The sequence below is a fragment of the Passer montanus genome, unplaced genomic scaffold (genome assembly GCF_014805655.1).
Source record: "Passer montanus isolate IOZ18808 unplaced genomic scaffold, ASM1480565v1 scaffold41, whole genome shotgun sequence".
In the NCBI taxonomy this organism is placed as follows: domain Eukaryota; kingdom Metazoa; phylum Chordata; class Aves; order Passeriformes; family Passeridae; genus Passer; species Passer montanus.
The window spans coordinates 699,175-715,325 of record NW_024368930.1 but is presented as its reverse complement, the minus strand read 5'-3'; the positions used below and the strand labels follow the sequence as shown (position 1 = coordinate 715,325).

General features: G+C 49.6%; 1 protein-coding gene across 2 annotated transcripts in view; it reads left to right on the top strand.

Annotated features, from left to right (window-relative positions):
• The first annotated feature begins 558 nt into the window (after positions 1-558).
• LOC120506992 (plasmanylethanolamine desaturase) overlaps positions 559-16,151 on the top strand; it is a 28,785-nt gene continuing 13,192 nt past the window's right edge. The window contains exons 1-6 of one of the 2 annotated variants that reach the window (XM_039719145.1): positions 559-649; positions 2,932-3,051; positions 9,876-9,967; positions 11,400-11,544; positions 12,171-12,383; positions 13,145-14,266. In XM_039719145.1, coding sequence (XP_039575079.1) covers positions 574-649; positions 2,932-3,051; positions 9,876-9,967; positions 11,400-11,544; positions 12,171-12,383; positions 13,145-13,266 — 768 coding nt within the window. In that variant the 5' untranslated portion in view covers positions 559-573 and the 3' untranslated portion in view covers positions 13,267-14,266. Of the gene's footprint in view, positions 650-2,931; positions 3,052-9,875; positions 9,968-11,399; positions 11,545-12,170; positions 12,384-13,144; positions 14,267-16,151 lie in introns of those variants that run through there. The other variant, XM_039719147.1, reaches the window with a different exon arrangement.

Below are 16,151 nucleotides of genomic sequence, written 5' to 3'. Positions count from 1 at the left end.
GGCCGGGCTGCGCCGCAGCCGCCCGGGAGGGACGGTCCGCGCCCCGAAGCCGGCAGCACACAGCGACCCTTCCCCTCGGGGCGCAGGGGGCCGCTGGGGTCGCCACACGAGGCGGCAGCAGCGGTGAGGGCTCTGCCGGCCCGGTGAGGGCTCTGCCCGCCCGGTGAGGGGCTCTGCCGGCCCGGTGAGGGCTCTGCCGGCCCGGTGAGGGCCCTGCCCGCCCGGTGAGGGCCCTGCCCGCCCGGTGAGGGCTCTGCCCGCCCGGTGAGGGCTCTGCCTGCCCGGTGAGGGCTCTGCCTGCCCGGTGAGGGGCCCTGCCTTGCAGGCCCAGCACCGCACAACGGGCACAGGGATGCTCCAATTCCTCTTCTGCTCTTCCTGGAGCTTGGGACTCTCAAGCAGGCTTTAGTTTGTCGTTTGGGTGCTCAGTAAATGGCTGCTTGGCTGTGCTGTGGAAATAATCGCAAAGTCCTTGTGAAGAAACCATCGTTTGTTTTTAGCTCACAGTGTGAGCGGTGCTGGCTGTTCCTGCCATTCCCAGTGAGTCCATTGTCTTGTGAAGAATTAGGGAAGATGTGTTTTCAGTGTCTTGTGGTTTCCTGCAGATCAGCTGAGCCCAGCTTGCACATCCAAGGCAATTCCTGCACAAGTAGGTGTTCTTACACAGAGCCATGTGATGATAAGAAATCCAAGGCCTTTGTTTGTTTGTGTGACTGGGGCAAGTCTGCCCGTTTCAGTTTCTTTTGCTCCCCTCGGGCTTGCCTTGAGCAGGTCCTTTGTGGCACCCTTCAGCCACTGGGACTGATTCCTGTGCTTTACACAGCAGCAGTCACTGCCTTAACCACTGCTCTGGCTCATAAGGAAAAGGTTTTCCTCCCTGAAGAGCTTGCTGCCTTCTCGCTGGCTGTAGCACATGTGCAGTGATATACCAGGGGGCTGAGGGTGTATTAGATATGCAGGTTTCTTCTGGAATTGCATAAATAATTTACAAAAGCAATGCCAGAATATGTTTTACGGTGGAAGTGTATCATGTTCAGATTGTGAGTTCATAACAATGGGCCTTGCACTGAGCTGTGCACGGTGAACATTACAGGAATATTTCCTTGAGTTCTTCAGGCACGTACCTCGTGGCTTTGGCAGTTCATTCCTTCACAGAGTTGGGGTTTGAGTGCCCTTTAAAGACAGGTTATCAGTGCTGACTCAGCTCCTTGCTTTGCCTTCCCAGTGCGGAGCTGAGGCTGCGATTTTGAGCCTGGCTCTCTGGACGGCCACGCTGGCTCCCTGTGGCCAGACTGCAGAGGTGTTTGCACACCTGAGCTCCGGGACTTGCCAGCCTCCTTTCCAGCACTCAGCTAATTGTTCCATGAGGATCTCCCCACTTAGCTCCTCTAATCAGGGTGTGGTTTTCTTATGAAGGAAGTGAGTGTTAATTAACTCTTACTTTCATTTCTCCAGGGATCTCTTTATGGAATCACCCATGCTGTGACCTGATGCTGCTGTCAAATATGGCTGTTCTTGTGTCTTAATTTAATTTTACTATTCTCTCATCTGTTACTGCAGAGAATGTTAATTTGTATACCCATGGCCCTTCTAGAACATCTAAAACTGACCTGTCAAAGTCTTTTGTTCACACTTTCAAATATTGCCTTGTAGGCACGTTGGAGATAAGACTGATCCTGCATTTGTGTTCCTACTTTCCCTGCTTGTTGCGTGGTACAGTGAGAAGGAGGACTTGATTTAGCATTTAGGAGGAGAAATTTGATCAGGCATTAGGTCAGCAGAGAGGAGGAGTAGGACAGAAGCTGAACACATGCCAGGGCTGAGTGTGCCTCTGCTCCTGGGGGCACAAGCACCTCTCCTGTGCCCTCCCTGAGCCTTCCTTGTGCTCAGCTCTGCCTGAGGGACTGGGGAGGGGGCTGTGGGCAAGAGGAGGCCGTGCTGGCTGACCCCTGGCACAGGCAGGGGCTGGCCTGGCAGCTCCTGAGGGCATTAAGAGCTGCCTGCAGCCCAGGCCCTTCTGGTGACAGCTCAGATCTTCTTGGCCTTGGGTATTAAAGGTCTGTTTCTGTGCCCTAATCCTGCAGGTTTCACCCTGAGTGTTCCCTGTGCTCTGCCTCGGTGCCTCGTGGGGATCCAGCAGTGAGGAGCAGGGAGCAGCTTTCTGTGCTAACCCCATACTGCAAGTGTCACCGTACTCTGATGTGCCTGTTCCCTTTTTAGAGGCAGTAAATGATTTTTTTATAGAGGTACAAAGTGGTACAGCAAGGTGCAGGAGAGAATTTGTGCCAGTTCTTTCTCTTTTCTTGTTCTGTCCCTTGTCATCTCAGAGTGGCTGAGTTGCCAGCCTTTGCCTGGGAGCAGGAAGGCACAGACAAGACAACAGCTCAGGGAGAAGCTGCAGGGGAATACTTGTGACGTTAGACAAGCCATTCCAGGGCCACCAAAATACAGAACAGTGCTTTTTCCTGTTAGTACAACAGCTTTATTTAAAGTCTCAGAGCTTGTAAATATTACAGATCACAAGGTGATTTAAATATGTTTGAGGCCAGAAATTTGTTCCCAGATTCAGCCCTTCCAGCAACACTGAATATTGGATGAAATGCAAATTGAGAAAAGATGTGACGTGGAGGAACTTTATGCCAGCAATCTCAGGGAGAGGGAAACTAGGACAGTGTGAGATGGTGTCTGATTTGGCCCTGTTAATTGGACCAGGGCAGAGGGAAGAGGGTAGTAGTGGCTTGAGGAAGAAGAATGTCATTTAAGAAAGTGTGTGCCCCTCCCATGGATAAATAGGTTTCTGTTTCAGTTCCCTGTCAGACAAATGGAGCAAGTCATCCAGGCAGCAGAATGGTCTGTCTCTGTTATTTCAGCCTTCAAAATGTCCTCTCAGATAAAAGTAAAACATGCTTTTTCCCTTGTTCTTTCCAACAGGAAAGAGACTACAAGAATGGATCTCTGTCATCTTATGCTTCTCTCTGATCTGCTTCAATTTTTACAACCTCCTCTTCTACCTGCGGCTGGAGCACACGCCCTCGGTTCTCGTTGGGATTTGTAAGTAGGAGCTGTTCCCTGCCCTGCTCAAGGCAGGACTCGTGTGATGTGGGATCCTTTAGGCTTGGCTTGCTGTAGGAAAGGGACAGGGATATTTGTGTGTGAGCCTCAGACTCAGGCCATCAAAATGTGTTACTGCTTTGTCTTCACCTTTTGGTGGCTTCTCAGTCTCTCAGAGGGGAAGCTTTGATGTAGCTGAGCAAGTTTGGTGTTCTTGTGTGGTCACTGCAAGTGTAAGGACTACTGAGAAGGAAAAGAGCTGCCAAAATGGTCAGAGTTGGGAACAAAATACATTGCTCGACAAAAATATTCACAAGAACTTTTCAGAAAGCAAAAGCTCAAGGGAAATGTTATAAAAGGTGTTTGAGGCCTCAAACTGGCTTCATTCCTGGGGGCTCCAGACTGAACACAAGAATTCTGGAGAATTGTGCTGTCATGTCAGGAGGTGATGTTTGGCCTTTATTATCCTGAATGGTGACTTTTTCCAGGAGTGGAAGAAAAGTTTATTTCGCCTCTTCTGTGGAGGAGAGGAAGAGCCAGTGAAGCATTCTGATAGAATGTTCAGCTCCTGTGCTTTAGGAAAATATAACTTTCCTATAAACTGTGTGAGGTGTGTTTTAGAAGAGAATGGTGCTTGTTCATCATCAGTGCTGTGCATTGCTAATGAGTGCAAACAAAACAAACCCACCCAAAGCACTGCAGCGGGTTCAGGCAGAGGTACCTGACAGAATTCCTGCCAAAGCTGGACGTGGGGATTCCTGGTGTCTGTCAGAGGTTGTTGGGGCTGGGGGGAGCCATGTCCCCCACTCTCGTGGCCCAATTCAGTGTTGCCTGCTGCCAGCTGCTGAGGTGGAGGTGTTGGGAGGAATGGAGGGAGCACGGCACGGGAGCTGCTCCTGGGGATGAGGGCAGATCAGACAGTCAGCAGTGATGGTTCACCTCTGCTGCAATCTGTCTGCAGCTGCCTTTCATCTCAAAGTTAATATTGATAAAAGCTGGAGTCCGCTGATATCCTGGTTACCAGTTTAACTGATAAAGCAGCCAATTCACTGATAGTATTATTTAAGCAGTAGTGAATGATTAAAGTAGCAGAATCTGGATTCTGTGTAAATAAAGTGGTGTGGAAATAATTGATAGTGTGTACAAAAATGAGTGCCATAAAATAGGAAGTGCTTCAGGCTATCTTGTTTTGTTGCCTTCAATACATTATTTCTCCAGGTGAAGTGTGAATGATGTCTGTAATTCACAGTAATTATTAGGTTTTATTGCACATTGTGCAAGTCATATCTGTAAAAGTCCTGATTCCTAAATACGTGAGCAGCTCCACAGGCACAGTTGGGAATCCTGAGTCACCTACAGGGTGAGGTGTGTTCCGCTGACAGCTTCCCTCAGGCTTGGTTTGGAATATTGACCTTGAGCTGAAGTCATAAAACAAACATTCTGCTAATAAAGATGGAGCTCTAGATGCAGTTCCTGCCAGGTCTTTGGCAGTCTGTGCCAGTGGGCTGGATCTGTTCTGCACAGACCTGTTCACTGCATAGGGACCCTCTGTGTGCTCTTATGTAAATACATATTTTCCTTTAGGAAATGAAGCACTTTGAACATTCTGCATCATTCCACTGAGCCTAAACCCTGGCTCTGCAATTAAAGCCATGTCGTAGCTTCTTTCTTTGTGCCTTTAGAGGCACACAGACCTGTACCACCAGCAGAGCTGTAAATGCCTTAACCTGGAGGTTCTCTGGACAGAGGAGATCTGCCCCTGCTGGGCTGGCAGTCAGGCAGCCCTCCCTGTGTCCCTCCCTGTGTCCCTCCCTGCCTGCTGTGCCAGGGTGGCATGCAGGTCTCCTGGCCCTGCTGAGTCACTCGGGGCCTGCAGGGAGCCAGCACTGAGGGGACACCTTGCTTCAGAGCAGCTCAGGCTGTGTCATGTCCTGCTGACTAAAGATGAGCTTGCTGGACAGGAAGAGCCACGGGGCTCTCTTGTCTTCTCTGGTTTAGCAGAGATGAGACAATTTCCTTCCCTCCTCACTGTAAGAAAAAAAAAAGAGTGGGCAGAGGATGGATTTCTGCTGTGGCTTGTGCTAACTCCAGCCGTGCCCTGCTCTGGGTATCCTCAGCTGCTGGGCAGCCATGGAGCTGTTCCTCTCTGAAGCTGAGGGCTGTGCAGATCTGAGTTTGGTGTTTCATTTGCATGCACACAAGCACCCAGTGAAGTCAGGCAGCCCTGGCTGGGAATGGGGCTGTGGGGGAGCTGGAACACCCCCGTGTTTCCCACTGCAGCAGGACAACGTCCCAGCAGTGCCACAGAACCAGGGCAGCCTCTGCCGCTGTAATTGAGGGTTGGTAGTGCCAGGGACAAGGCTGGCAGAGGGATTATTGTGTGGTAAGCAGAAAAGCCTCACCAAGACATGGAATATCAGGCTTGAAATGCCCTCATACCTTCACGTGAGCTTGTGGTGTCCAGCATATTCACTATACATGAGCTGAGTATATGGTTCATATATTAATAACATCTAGATAAAAAGTTTGGCAAGTTACAGCATGAATCTTGGTTTTCATTTTCCTCTCCTTCCTCCCATTTTTGTATAGGGTTTTAAATCCTTTTTTTCCAAGTTGGTTGACTTGTTTCAGGCATGTGACTGTTATCTGCAGCTACATTTGTTCATGACAGGGACTGTTCATTGCAGTCTTACAAAAAAAGAAGAGTTAACTTTGTGTTGTAACCTGTTTATATTCCTAGGAACTGCCCCACATAGGGCAGATATCTTTAGGAACATCTTGTGACATGATACCAGTTACAATTAATTACTGCTCTCTTGAAAGATAGGCAACTGATTTTTTTTAACCCATTTGAGGTACATGTTTCAGTATTGCAGAGGCTGTGGGTTAGCCAGAGAGAGCACTCAGGAAGAAATCACTTAGTGCAGTTTCAAAATAGAAACTGGATCTCATCAAGGCCCAGAACCTCTTTGTTTCCAGCTCCAGCAGCTCTGCAGGGCTGTCCATGGTCAGCTGCATTGCAGAGCAGATGTGAGTGTGTAACACATGAAAGCTGTGGCACATATGGGTGAAAAAACACTGCAGAGACATCTGGGCTGGCTGAACTGAGTGCTGGGCACGTGGCTCAGGTGTCCACACCCTGCTGCCTCTCAGCTCCAAGGGTGGCACTTCATCTTGGATTTATTATGCGCATTAAAATGAGTTTCCACCTGAAATTTTGTTCTAAAAGGCTCTTGAAATTACCCCAGAAATCTCAGCTAGCAAAGGAGAATGATCCTTTACTTCAGTGCTGGTCCAAGTTGGTTCTTTGTCACCTGCTGTCTCACCCACCTGAAGTAACCATCTTGGTAGCTGTGGGTAACTTTGAGTTTCCATTCTCAGCTGCATCATCCCTTAAAGAGGGCAACTCCACAGGCTGTGATTACAGAGATGGAGCTTTGGTTCTGTTCCCCTAGCAGATACCTTTGTGTTGCAGCAGCAGGCTTTGTGTGGTGTCTGCTGGGGTGGTTCCCGTGGAGCCCTGCCTGGTGGGGCACCAGGAGGAGGAGGAGGAGGGTGTTGCTCCTGGAAGTGAAGTGACCTGGCACAGTTATGGCTGGTTTGGCCTCAGCAGGTGATGCTGCACCATGATCTGTTCCTCCCTGGGACTGGGGGCACTCCTTGGCTGCTCAGCTCCTGCCCTGGCACTGCTGGGGGCACGGCCCCATCTGTGTCCCCAGGGCCGTGCCAGGGGACAAAGGCAGCTCTGTCTGCCTCCCAGTTGTCGGGGGCTCTCTTAAAGTCCCAGCAGAGTTTGGCTGGAGGATTAAGTTGATCAGGTGGTGATTCTGAGCCGAGCTTTTGTAGGTGAGTGTTTGCTTTAAGCTCTGCTGCTGTTCAGCCCTGGAGGGGACAGGACCCCGATTCTTGGGGACCTCCTTTCACTGCGGGGGCTGGTGGGGCTGTGCTGTGCTCCAGGGGCATTGCTGAGGCAGGGCATTGGTCCAGGGCATTCCCAGAGCAGGGCCAGCCCCCAGGAGAGGTGTCTGCTCTGTGGGTGGTGCCAGGCTGCCAGGGAGCGCTGCTGTGACAGAGCCAGGCTGTTGGTGGCCCTGGAGGGCGGGTTCTGCAGCCAGGGCTTTTGGCAGCCCTGTTACACTGTGATACAACTGCTGGAGTGATGCATTTCTGTCCCAGCCCTGCTTGTGGGCACCCTCAGCTCCAGTTCTGACTGAAAGTTCCTTAGCTTTATTAGCCAAATTTATGAACTCTTCTTTTTTTCTCTTTCAAGTAGCTGCAGTTTATACTTATTGAAATGTCCAGGGATTATAACCTTAGCCTTGTAACTTGCCATCATATCAAACCCCTCCCTTCTCTGTACTGAAAGAGACTAAATGGGGACTGCAGGTGACTAAGGTATTTTATTTTCATTAGCATATAAGTGACAAACAACTGCTACTTTGGCATATTGATATTTAGACAACAAGATATTTATGTGTGAAGTTAGCCACGCTGACCCTTCAATGCTGCTCAACCAGTTCCTGCTGTCGCCCATTAAACACGACTGTGCTCTCAGGGATGTTACACAATAGCATCAAGTCATTAAATAACATCGTATCCTGGTTTCTTCCTCTCCAGAGACTCCAACTTTTACAATAAGTATGAAACTTTGTATACTTTGATGTAAGACTTCCAGGTTACAATTTGCTCATTCTATCTACGCGAAGACAAGCTCACGTTGGGCTCAGAAAGTCCTGGTGAAGTACAGCTTTTAATGGTAAATGTGCACAGCAGTTTTGTCTCTCAGAGCTCCTGTGGGGCCCCAGGTGCAGCCTGGCCACGGGAAGTGGTTTGAGAGTCACCCACAAGAGCAGAGCCTGCAGGTTGTCTCAGTTTGACTGAAGCAGGGAGGAGGTGGAGAGGGGCCTTTCCTGGGTCACAAACCCTGCACACTCCCTGCTTTCTGAGCTGCACAGAGCTGCCCTGTGTCCGTGGTGTTTGGGGCAGTGCTTGTCCAGCTGCATGTCCTGCTCTGGGGAGGGACACCTGGTCTAGTGCCTGGGAGGTGCCCACACAGAGGATCACAAGCGTGGGGAAATGGGACAGAGCAGCATTTCCAGCAAGTGTGTGTGGCAGTCCAGTGTTTGCCTGGGTACTGCTTGGAGTCCATTTGTGCACCCTTGGGTTCCATGTGGGCTGGGCTGCCTTCCTTCCTCCTTGTTCTGCAGCCTACTTGCAAACCAAAAAATCCCAGTGTTCTGAGCAAGTCCTGCAGTTCCTGTCCTTCTGCCCTCCTGGGTGCTCTGAGCATGGCCTCCTCCTCGGGGATAACCCCTGGATGGGCCAATCCTCACCCCTCTCTCAGTGAGCTGGAGGAAAGCTCGTGTGTGTGGGTCAGGACCTCCCTAATGCTGCACTGAGCTGGCTTCTGGTGAGTGTTGAATCCACCATTTGCAGTTCTACACCTGAGCTGGGGTTATCTTGCTTTTTCTGGGTGTGTGGTTAACATTTCACCCGTGCTCAGGGCTGTCAGTCTGCTCTCACCCTCCCAGCCTTGATGGCAGAGCATCGAGATCTTCTGCCACCTGTGAGCAGCAGCTGAGCTCCTGTGCCTTGGTCCTGCCATGCTCAGGGAAGGCAGTGCTGGGTGTGTGAGGGTGCCCAGCTCGTCAGTGGATGTGCCCTCTGAGGCACAGGACACACACCAAGTGCCACCGTGCTCAGGGAAGGCTGTGCTGGGTGTGTGAGGGTGCCCAGCTCGTCAGTGGATGTGCCCTCTGAGGCACAGGACACACACCAAGTGTCACTGTGCTCAGGGAAGGCAGTGCTGGGTGTGTGAGGGTGCCCAGCTCGTCAGTGGATGTGCCCTCTGAGGCACAGGACACACACCAAGTGCCACCACGCTGCTTCTGGGGAGCCTCAGCACAGCTCTTGCTCTTGCTGCGACTCCCCCTCCACGAGCACACCCTGCTGCAGTGCAGCTGGAACAAGATTGCTGTGAGTTAGGTTTTTTCCCAATTGCTCTGGTATAATGCACTGCTCCAGGCACCCTCAACTCTTCCCTTTACCAGCTGACATGCAGACAACACCAGGAGCATCTATTGAGCTGTCAGTATTCTGCCTCAATTTGTGTTGCTGCTCCTGCAGTTGTTTCACTGGGGTGATGCAGCAGCTGGAGGCGAGGCAGGCTAATGGGGGCATTACCTCAGCGACAATGGCATTTGAGTTGTTGCAAAGAGAAGTGTTGTTTGGATATCCCCCCCTGAAGGAAGGCTGCCTGCCCTTTCAGCTGTAGGAGCAGAGCTGAACGCTGTTGTGTCCCAGCCACTCCTGCTCTAGCCTGTGTGTGTGGTCTGAACAAGAACAAATGCACAGAATCTACTGCTGAGAAAATAAGCTGTCTTCAGTGTAATAAGGGGTAGATAAAGAATGAAGTGTCTCCTGCTGCATTTAATAGTTTGGGCCAACTGGATAACAGATTCAACAGCAGGGGCTGATTTATAATAGGGAAGGAGCTTTTTTATTTCTTCTCCTTTCTGAAAATGAAAGGTGAGGGGAAGGACTGCAGAGGTAAGGGGTCAGCTAAGCAAAAGGTACCCACTAGAGAAGGTATTTCTGTTCTGTAGGAGATGGGCTAAACACAAATACAGATTTAGTGAAGATTGCTACTGTCCAAATGGTGTCTTGCTAACCTCTTGCCTGACTGTATGTTTATTCAGACTGGGTAGATCTCATGTGGTTGTAAATATCAAAGTTAGAGCAGATAAACAAGTGAACTCCTGAATAAGATGTGACTGAGTCAGTGAAAGTGCTGTGTTTGTGTGACTCTCTCTCTCTCATTCAAGTTGCAGGAGTTATTACGGCCGACTTCCTCTCAGGACTGTTCCACTGGGGAGCAGATACCTGGGGATCTGTGGAGCTGCCCATCGTTGGAAAGGTGGGACATTGTTGTTCCTGAGCTGAGAGAGCTCTGGAGTGCCTCCTGCAGCACTGCCAGTGCCCCCAGCTGAGCTGGGCTCTGTGCCACACGCAGCCAGGGCAGCCTGGCTCTGCAGGGCAGGGCTGTGTTTGCACTGTGGGCACACGTGTGAGGTGGCACTGCTCCATTGTCACCTGCCTCGAGGCTGGCAGCCTTGCAGTCCTAGTGCTTGCAGACCCTTCAGGCTCTTGGGAACAGCCTGTGGCAGCACAGTGCTGCACCCTGGCTGGGCACCGTGCATGTTCAGAAGGGCAGGAGCACAGATTTGGGGAGTTGTCCCTGCAGCTGAACTCCCAAAAATTTGTGAAACATGAGGCTGCTCCAGGAAGAATCTTGCCATTTCCCTCTTCTATGAGCCCCTGTTGTAACTCAGTAGTATTAGAATGGTGGTGACTGAAGATTTAATTTGACATGTCGTATACACCTGCAGCTACAAATGCCAGGTGCTTAGTGGAAGGTGCACTGGCTTCTGTAGTAGGCAACAATCTGTTTTCTTAATTAAATTTCTTAATAGCTACCATTAATTACTCCTCACAGTGCAATATTAGAAGGATCATTATTTATGTTTTCAAAAGTGGGCTATTCCTTGTTATTATCCAGAGTTACATGAACTACAACAGCAGAATTAAAACTGTTGAATTTGGCTTTTTTGTTCACCTTCAATGGACTTAGTAATCTTGAACCCCTGTATCTCTGGACCACAGTTTAATTAACTTTTAAAAACCCTTCTGCTAGAGACTCTGCACTAAATAACCACGAGCTGAGGCTGCTCAGGACACCTTTGCACAGGCTGGACATGCTGCAAGTGTTAAAGGCAAATCAGTGACTGTGTCCCACACAGCAAAACAATTGCTCTGTGTGTTCAGATGTGGTTGCTGCTCCTAGAGGTGACTTCTGTATAGTCTGTTTGTCTTCCACTGCTTTGTCCAGTCGCTTCATTTGCATTTAGTCTGTTAGTGCTGGCATCTGTAGCCCATAAATATGTTAGACTGAATCCTAATTTTTAGTGGGCTTTTTCCCTTGGTTTATTCTGCTTAGCAAGTGAATTTCACAGGGTTTTGCCTGGGAAATTAGGGTGCTGATGCTTTGTTTTTAAGATTACATACTAAAGGTCCTAAGTGAAAATTTAGAAGAAGAAAACTGAAAAGCAAGGAAAACCTGGATTTGTGTGTGGGAACTAAATTGCCTTGCAAATGTAAATCAAATGATCTGAAGAGTCATCATGACAGAAGTTTGAATCCCATTTACATGCTTGGTACTATGGAACTCTCTCCAATTCAGTCATCAGATCTGAGTGTATGAGAGTTTGTTTGGGTTATTTTTTGCAATATTTTTCTTTTCCAAGACCATTATTGAGTGTGGTATTGTGTCTATCCAATTGTTTTCCCAGGCTTTCATCAGACCCTTTAGGGAACACCACATTGACCCCACAGCAATCACCAGACATGATTTCATAGAGACCAATGGAGACAACTGCTTCATGACACTGGTCCCCTTGGCAAACATGGCATACAAATTTGTTTCCTTTTCCCCAGGTAAGCTGGTACTCCTGACTGCTGTGGATTTAGTGTTCTTGTTGCTATTGAATGAACATTTGTCCATGTGAAGTTTGGAGGAATCCGTGGATGTGATAGGACAAGAAATAGCTGCTGGAAGCATGGTGCTCCTGGCAGGAGGGAGGGGAACTCTCTTTCCTTTGGGGTGTGGTGGCAGAAGGTGGCACAGTGAGGTTCTCTCGCTCAGCAGAGAATCTGGGGCTGGGGAGTTGTGCAAGGAAGATTAGAAGTTATGCTAAAAACTTTTCTTATAAGAGGGACCAAGCTGTGAACATCTGGGGGAACTCATTGTTCCAAAGTGTGTAACACAAAACAGTGCTTCACCTCTGTGCACAAGTACTTTATGTGCAAACCAGTCAAGAACTAAAGGATCAAATTAATTTTATAGATGGTAAACTCAATTTGACTGGCTGTTTATGGTGTGTTGACAGATTCTGGCACTTCCCAGCCTGTCTTGTGACATTTGGGAATTGCTCATGGCTCACTGGCTCCTGTGACACTTCTGCCAGAGCAGCTTTGGCGAGGCCTTTGTCAGCTCCTGCAGCAGCAGGACGCTGTCCTGGCAGGAGTGTGCCTTCCATAGCTGCTGTCCCACTGTTTTGCAGAGGCGCTGTGTGAGAGCTGTCCCTGGGACTGTTACGTCTTTGCCCTCATCATCTTCATCACCATGACGAACCAGATCCACAAGTGGTCCCACACGTACTTTGGCCTTCCACGCTGGGTCGTGTTCCTGCAGGACTGGCACATCATCCTGCCCCGGAAGCACCACAGGATCCACCACGTGTCCCCACACGAGACCTACTTCTGCATCACCACGGGTACTGCCCCGCTGCAGGGACAGCCGTGGGACAGCTGCAGAGCCCTGCAGCCACCCCTGCCCTCACAGGCTCGGGGGAGCTGCACTTGGGTTTTTGCATCAGGAGGGTGGGGGAAGGTCTGTGATCAGCTGCAGGAGCTCGGAGCCTGAGGGAGCAGTCAGTGGTGCTGAGATCTGATTGCCCGGGGTCTCAGTGAGCTCAGCCACTAATGGGGTTTGTTCACTAAAGCTGCTGTTCCTTCAAAAGAGCAGAATGACTGCAGCTGCTCTGGAATGCTCATTTCTGAAAGCCAGGCTTCTGGATTGTCAGCATCCACTCATTCTGACTCAGAGGTTTGCAGAAAGCTTTAGCATTCTTTTATATCTGTACAGGTGGGAATGCTCAGTCACCAGTGTTGCACAACCCTAAATAAGTTATCAAGTTAATCAGACAGCTGGAAATAAACCACTCTGGTTCTTCATTGTCATTGGCTTCGACAAACGGTTCATGTGGGTTTTGAAACCTCTGCCAAGAAAAAAAAATCTAATTCTCATTAGCAGAATGTCATGTAGAAACATGGTACAATTAAGAAGCCTGACTTGACAGATGGTAGCAAAAATCTTGCCACCCAAGGAGCTATTTTTAAGTCCTACTATGTCCTGAGAGTTTAAGCCTGACCATTATTAGCAGTATTGGGCTGGTTGCTTTTTTTTCTCATTAAAAAGCACTGAACTTTGGATGCTATGACAAACTAATCCTCTTTTTCCTTTGCAATCCCTTAGGTTGGCTGAATTATCCGTTAGAGAAGATAAGATTTTGGAGATGTTTGGAGAACATCATCCAAGGACTTACTGGGGAGAAGCCAAGAGCAGATGACATGAAATGGGCTCAGAAAATCAAGTAACTTCTGCCAGCCTTCTGCAATCCTTAACTTGTTGCCAATGTTGTTTTTAAAAGAAAAAAAAAAATAAAGCCATCAGCCAAATTCAAGACCTGCAAAGAAATAACAGACTCTAAAGCACAAACTAAAAAGTGCTAACACAGACTGCAATGAAAAGAACTAATTCTTAAAACAATACTTGAAATGAAGATGATTACTCTCACTGAGCACCTTTTTGTGTAGCCATGTCTGCTTACACCTTAGACTTGCTTGGTCGCTGTGTCCGTGAGGGCCCGGGCACCCACAGCAGCGCGGGCACGCGGGCCGTGGGCACAGGAGGCCTGTGTTGTATCAACATTGCTGAGCCTGCCCCGACTGCGTGCTGCCCAGACCTGCAGGAGAGCCGTGCCAGCTCTGTCACTCGGTGTTGGAGTGCAAGGGCAGTGGGGGAGCAGTGGAAGCTGTGAAATCATGACTGCTCGATGCACTCGCTGATGGTCCACGCTCTGCTCTGTCTTCACTATCATGTTCAAGCTGATTGATGTCCTGTGGAACAGACTTGGAGACTCCCGCTCCTCCAGGGGCCACCAATCCTCAAGTGTCTTCAGTTTCCCTTAAAACAAAATTGTTCTACTCTCCACATGGAATTTCTGCATAAGCCTTCAACTTCAGGAGCCTCTGAGGAGAGGGAGGGCACCCTACAACACATGTGTCTGTTCGTGTGGAGTGCTCACTGCTGAGTCTTCTATTAAGTGTTTCCTACCCTGACAATAAATGTTTGAAATAGTTCTAGCATTGGGCACACTGCAAATAGCTGTATTCAAGAGCTCAAGGTATCAAACTCGTAATGTTAGAAGGGAAATGTCAATGACTGGTGTTTCGTTCTTTTTATTTTTTTAAGGTGCTTGCTTGTTTCTGTAAATAATATAAAGCCTTAATCTCTTCTGGTGTAATGGAATAATATTTTAATGTGATGTTTGAATGTATATAATATATTTATAACAAAGCAGTTGGATAATACTAATCATGTTCAAGTCTTGTTGCTGTTTTTCATTGCTGCACTGGCAGCACTTAGTGCAAGAGCTGCATTGGTGGTTGCACAGCACCTCGTGCAGTCCCACACCTGAGACCCCTGGCAGCCTGTCACACTTGTTTGGGTTGGAGTGATCATCTGGCACTGTGTTAGACCAGACTTGTGCACCTTTCAGGCAGTGTAAGTAATTCATTCTGCTCTGGATGCAAAGGAGTAACCCCAGCTGAACTGGGGTGAAGAAGTTTCCCTAAAAACATCCAGCAGGCACTTTATCAAGTCAGTGTGCTTTGGATCTTGTTCAGTTCTTTCTTGCCTGACTGAAAGCTTAGTGATGATCACATGTAAGGCGTGTTCCCTCCTCTAGCTGTAAATTGTGTTAAATTTGAGCTGCCTCTTCCTGAAGAGCAGGGTGAGAGGGCTTTGAGTCACAGGCTTAGACTGACTTTGATCTCCACTCCTTCATCCATCCTTCATCCATGGATGCTGCGTGAGCTGGGACCTGGCAGCTCTGCTGCAGTGGGAGTGCTGAGCTGGGTTCTGCAGATTAACATCACAGCTGGGACCTTGGCCACAAAATCTTTCATGTAAGTGTTCAGGCCCCTGGAGAGCTTTATGCCATTACATGGAACTCTCTTCTGGTCCCATTGCCACAGTCACCACCAGGTCTCTGTGCAGCTCTGACATTAAAGAATTCTTCAGTTCAGCAGGAGTCCCAAACTGCCTTCAGCTGATTCTGGAGAGCCCTGGACAGAGCTGGCTGGATGTTCAGGGCTCAGCCTGGGTCCTCTGAGAGCTCTTCACTGCAGGTGTAAATGCCAAGTGAGTGCAGTGGTTCAGTGGATGGAACAATGGATTTGGGACCCAGAAATCACAGAATTTGTACTTGCAAAGTGCTGTTCAAGGCATTGCTGGTGCCTTACTGGAAACAAATCTGAGCTACTCACACTGCTGCTGCTGGGACTGTTTATCTGTTAATCTTGCTTAATTGTGAGAAACTGGGCCAGAGTTAATCTGCAGATGCATTTCCCACGTGGATGCTGTGCTGGCTCCTGGGGCAGCCCTGCTCTGTGACCCACACCCGACGTGCCTGCGGCTCCCAAGGTCCTGTCCCACCCCTTCAGAGACCTGGATGCTCCCACAAAATCAGTGTGGCAATTCTGGAGCAACAGGCTGTGTGGATCCTTCTTAACAGCTGTAAATCTGGCTTAAGAAAATGTGTCTTAAGTTGATCAGGAATAGATTAGAGCTGAGGCAGAATGAGGCACTCCTGTTAAACTCCTCAGGGATGGATGGCCTGCATTGCAGTTCAGTGCTTTTATAAGCTTTGGTTTCAGTCTCACTCCATGGAGAACTGTGGTCAGGAGAGTCTTGGAGAGCAGCTGTGATCCCTCACTGCATCCCAGGAGCAGGAGAGATCCCTGCGCCCATCCCAGGAGCAGGAGAGATCCCTGCAGCCATCCCAAGACCAGGGGTGCTCTGCACTGCAGAAGGCCCCAGACAGAGCTGGCTGGGGCCAGGGCTGCACAGGGCAGTGTTCCTTCTGCTGCCTTTTCCTTTCCTTCTGCTGCCTTTTCCTTTCCTTTCCTGTTCTGGCTGTTTCACAGCTGCTTTGGGGCTCATTTTCTGAGCGTGTGTTGTAAAGCGAAGTGAAGCAGAACTCATTTCCTTCCCATTTCTTTTTTCTTTTTTCCGTATAACGCCGGAGGGGAGCGGGCTGGGGGAAGCTGGGCCGGACTGCAGGCGGTGTCTCACGCCCCACGGCGCCGCTGTCCCGGAGCCCCGGGGCCGGTGGCGGGGCTGCAGCGGGCGGCGATCCCGCCCGCCCGCGCCGCGGAGCTGCGGGAGCGCCGCGCGTGCACCACAGAGCTCCGCGCGC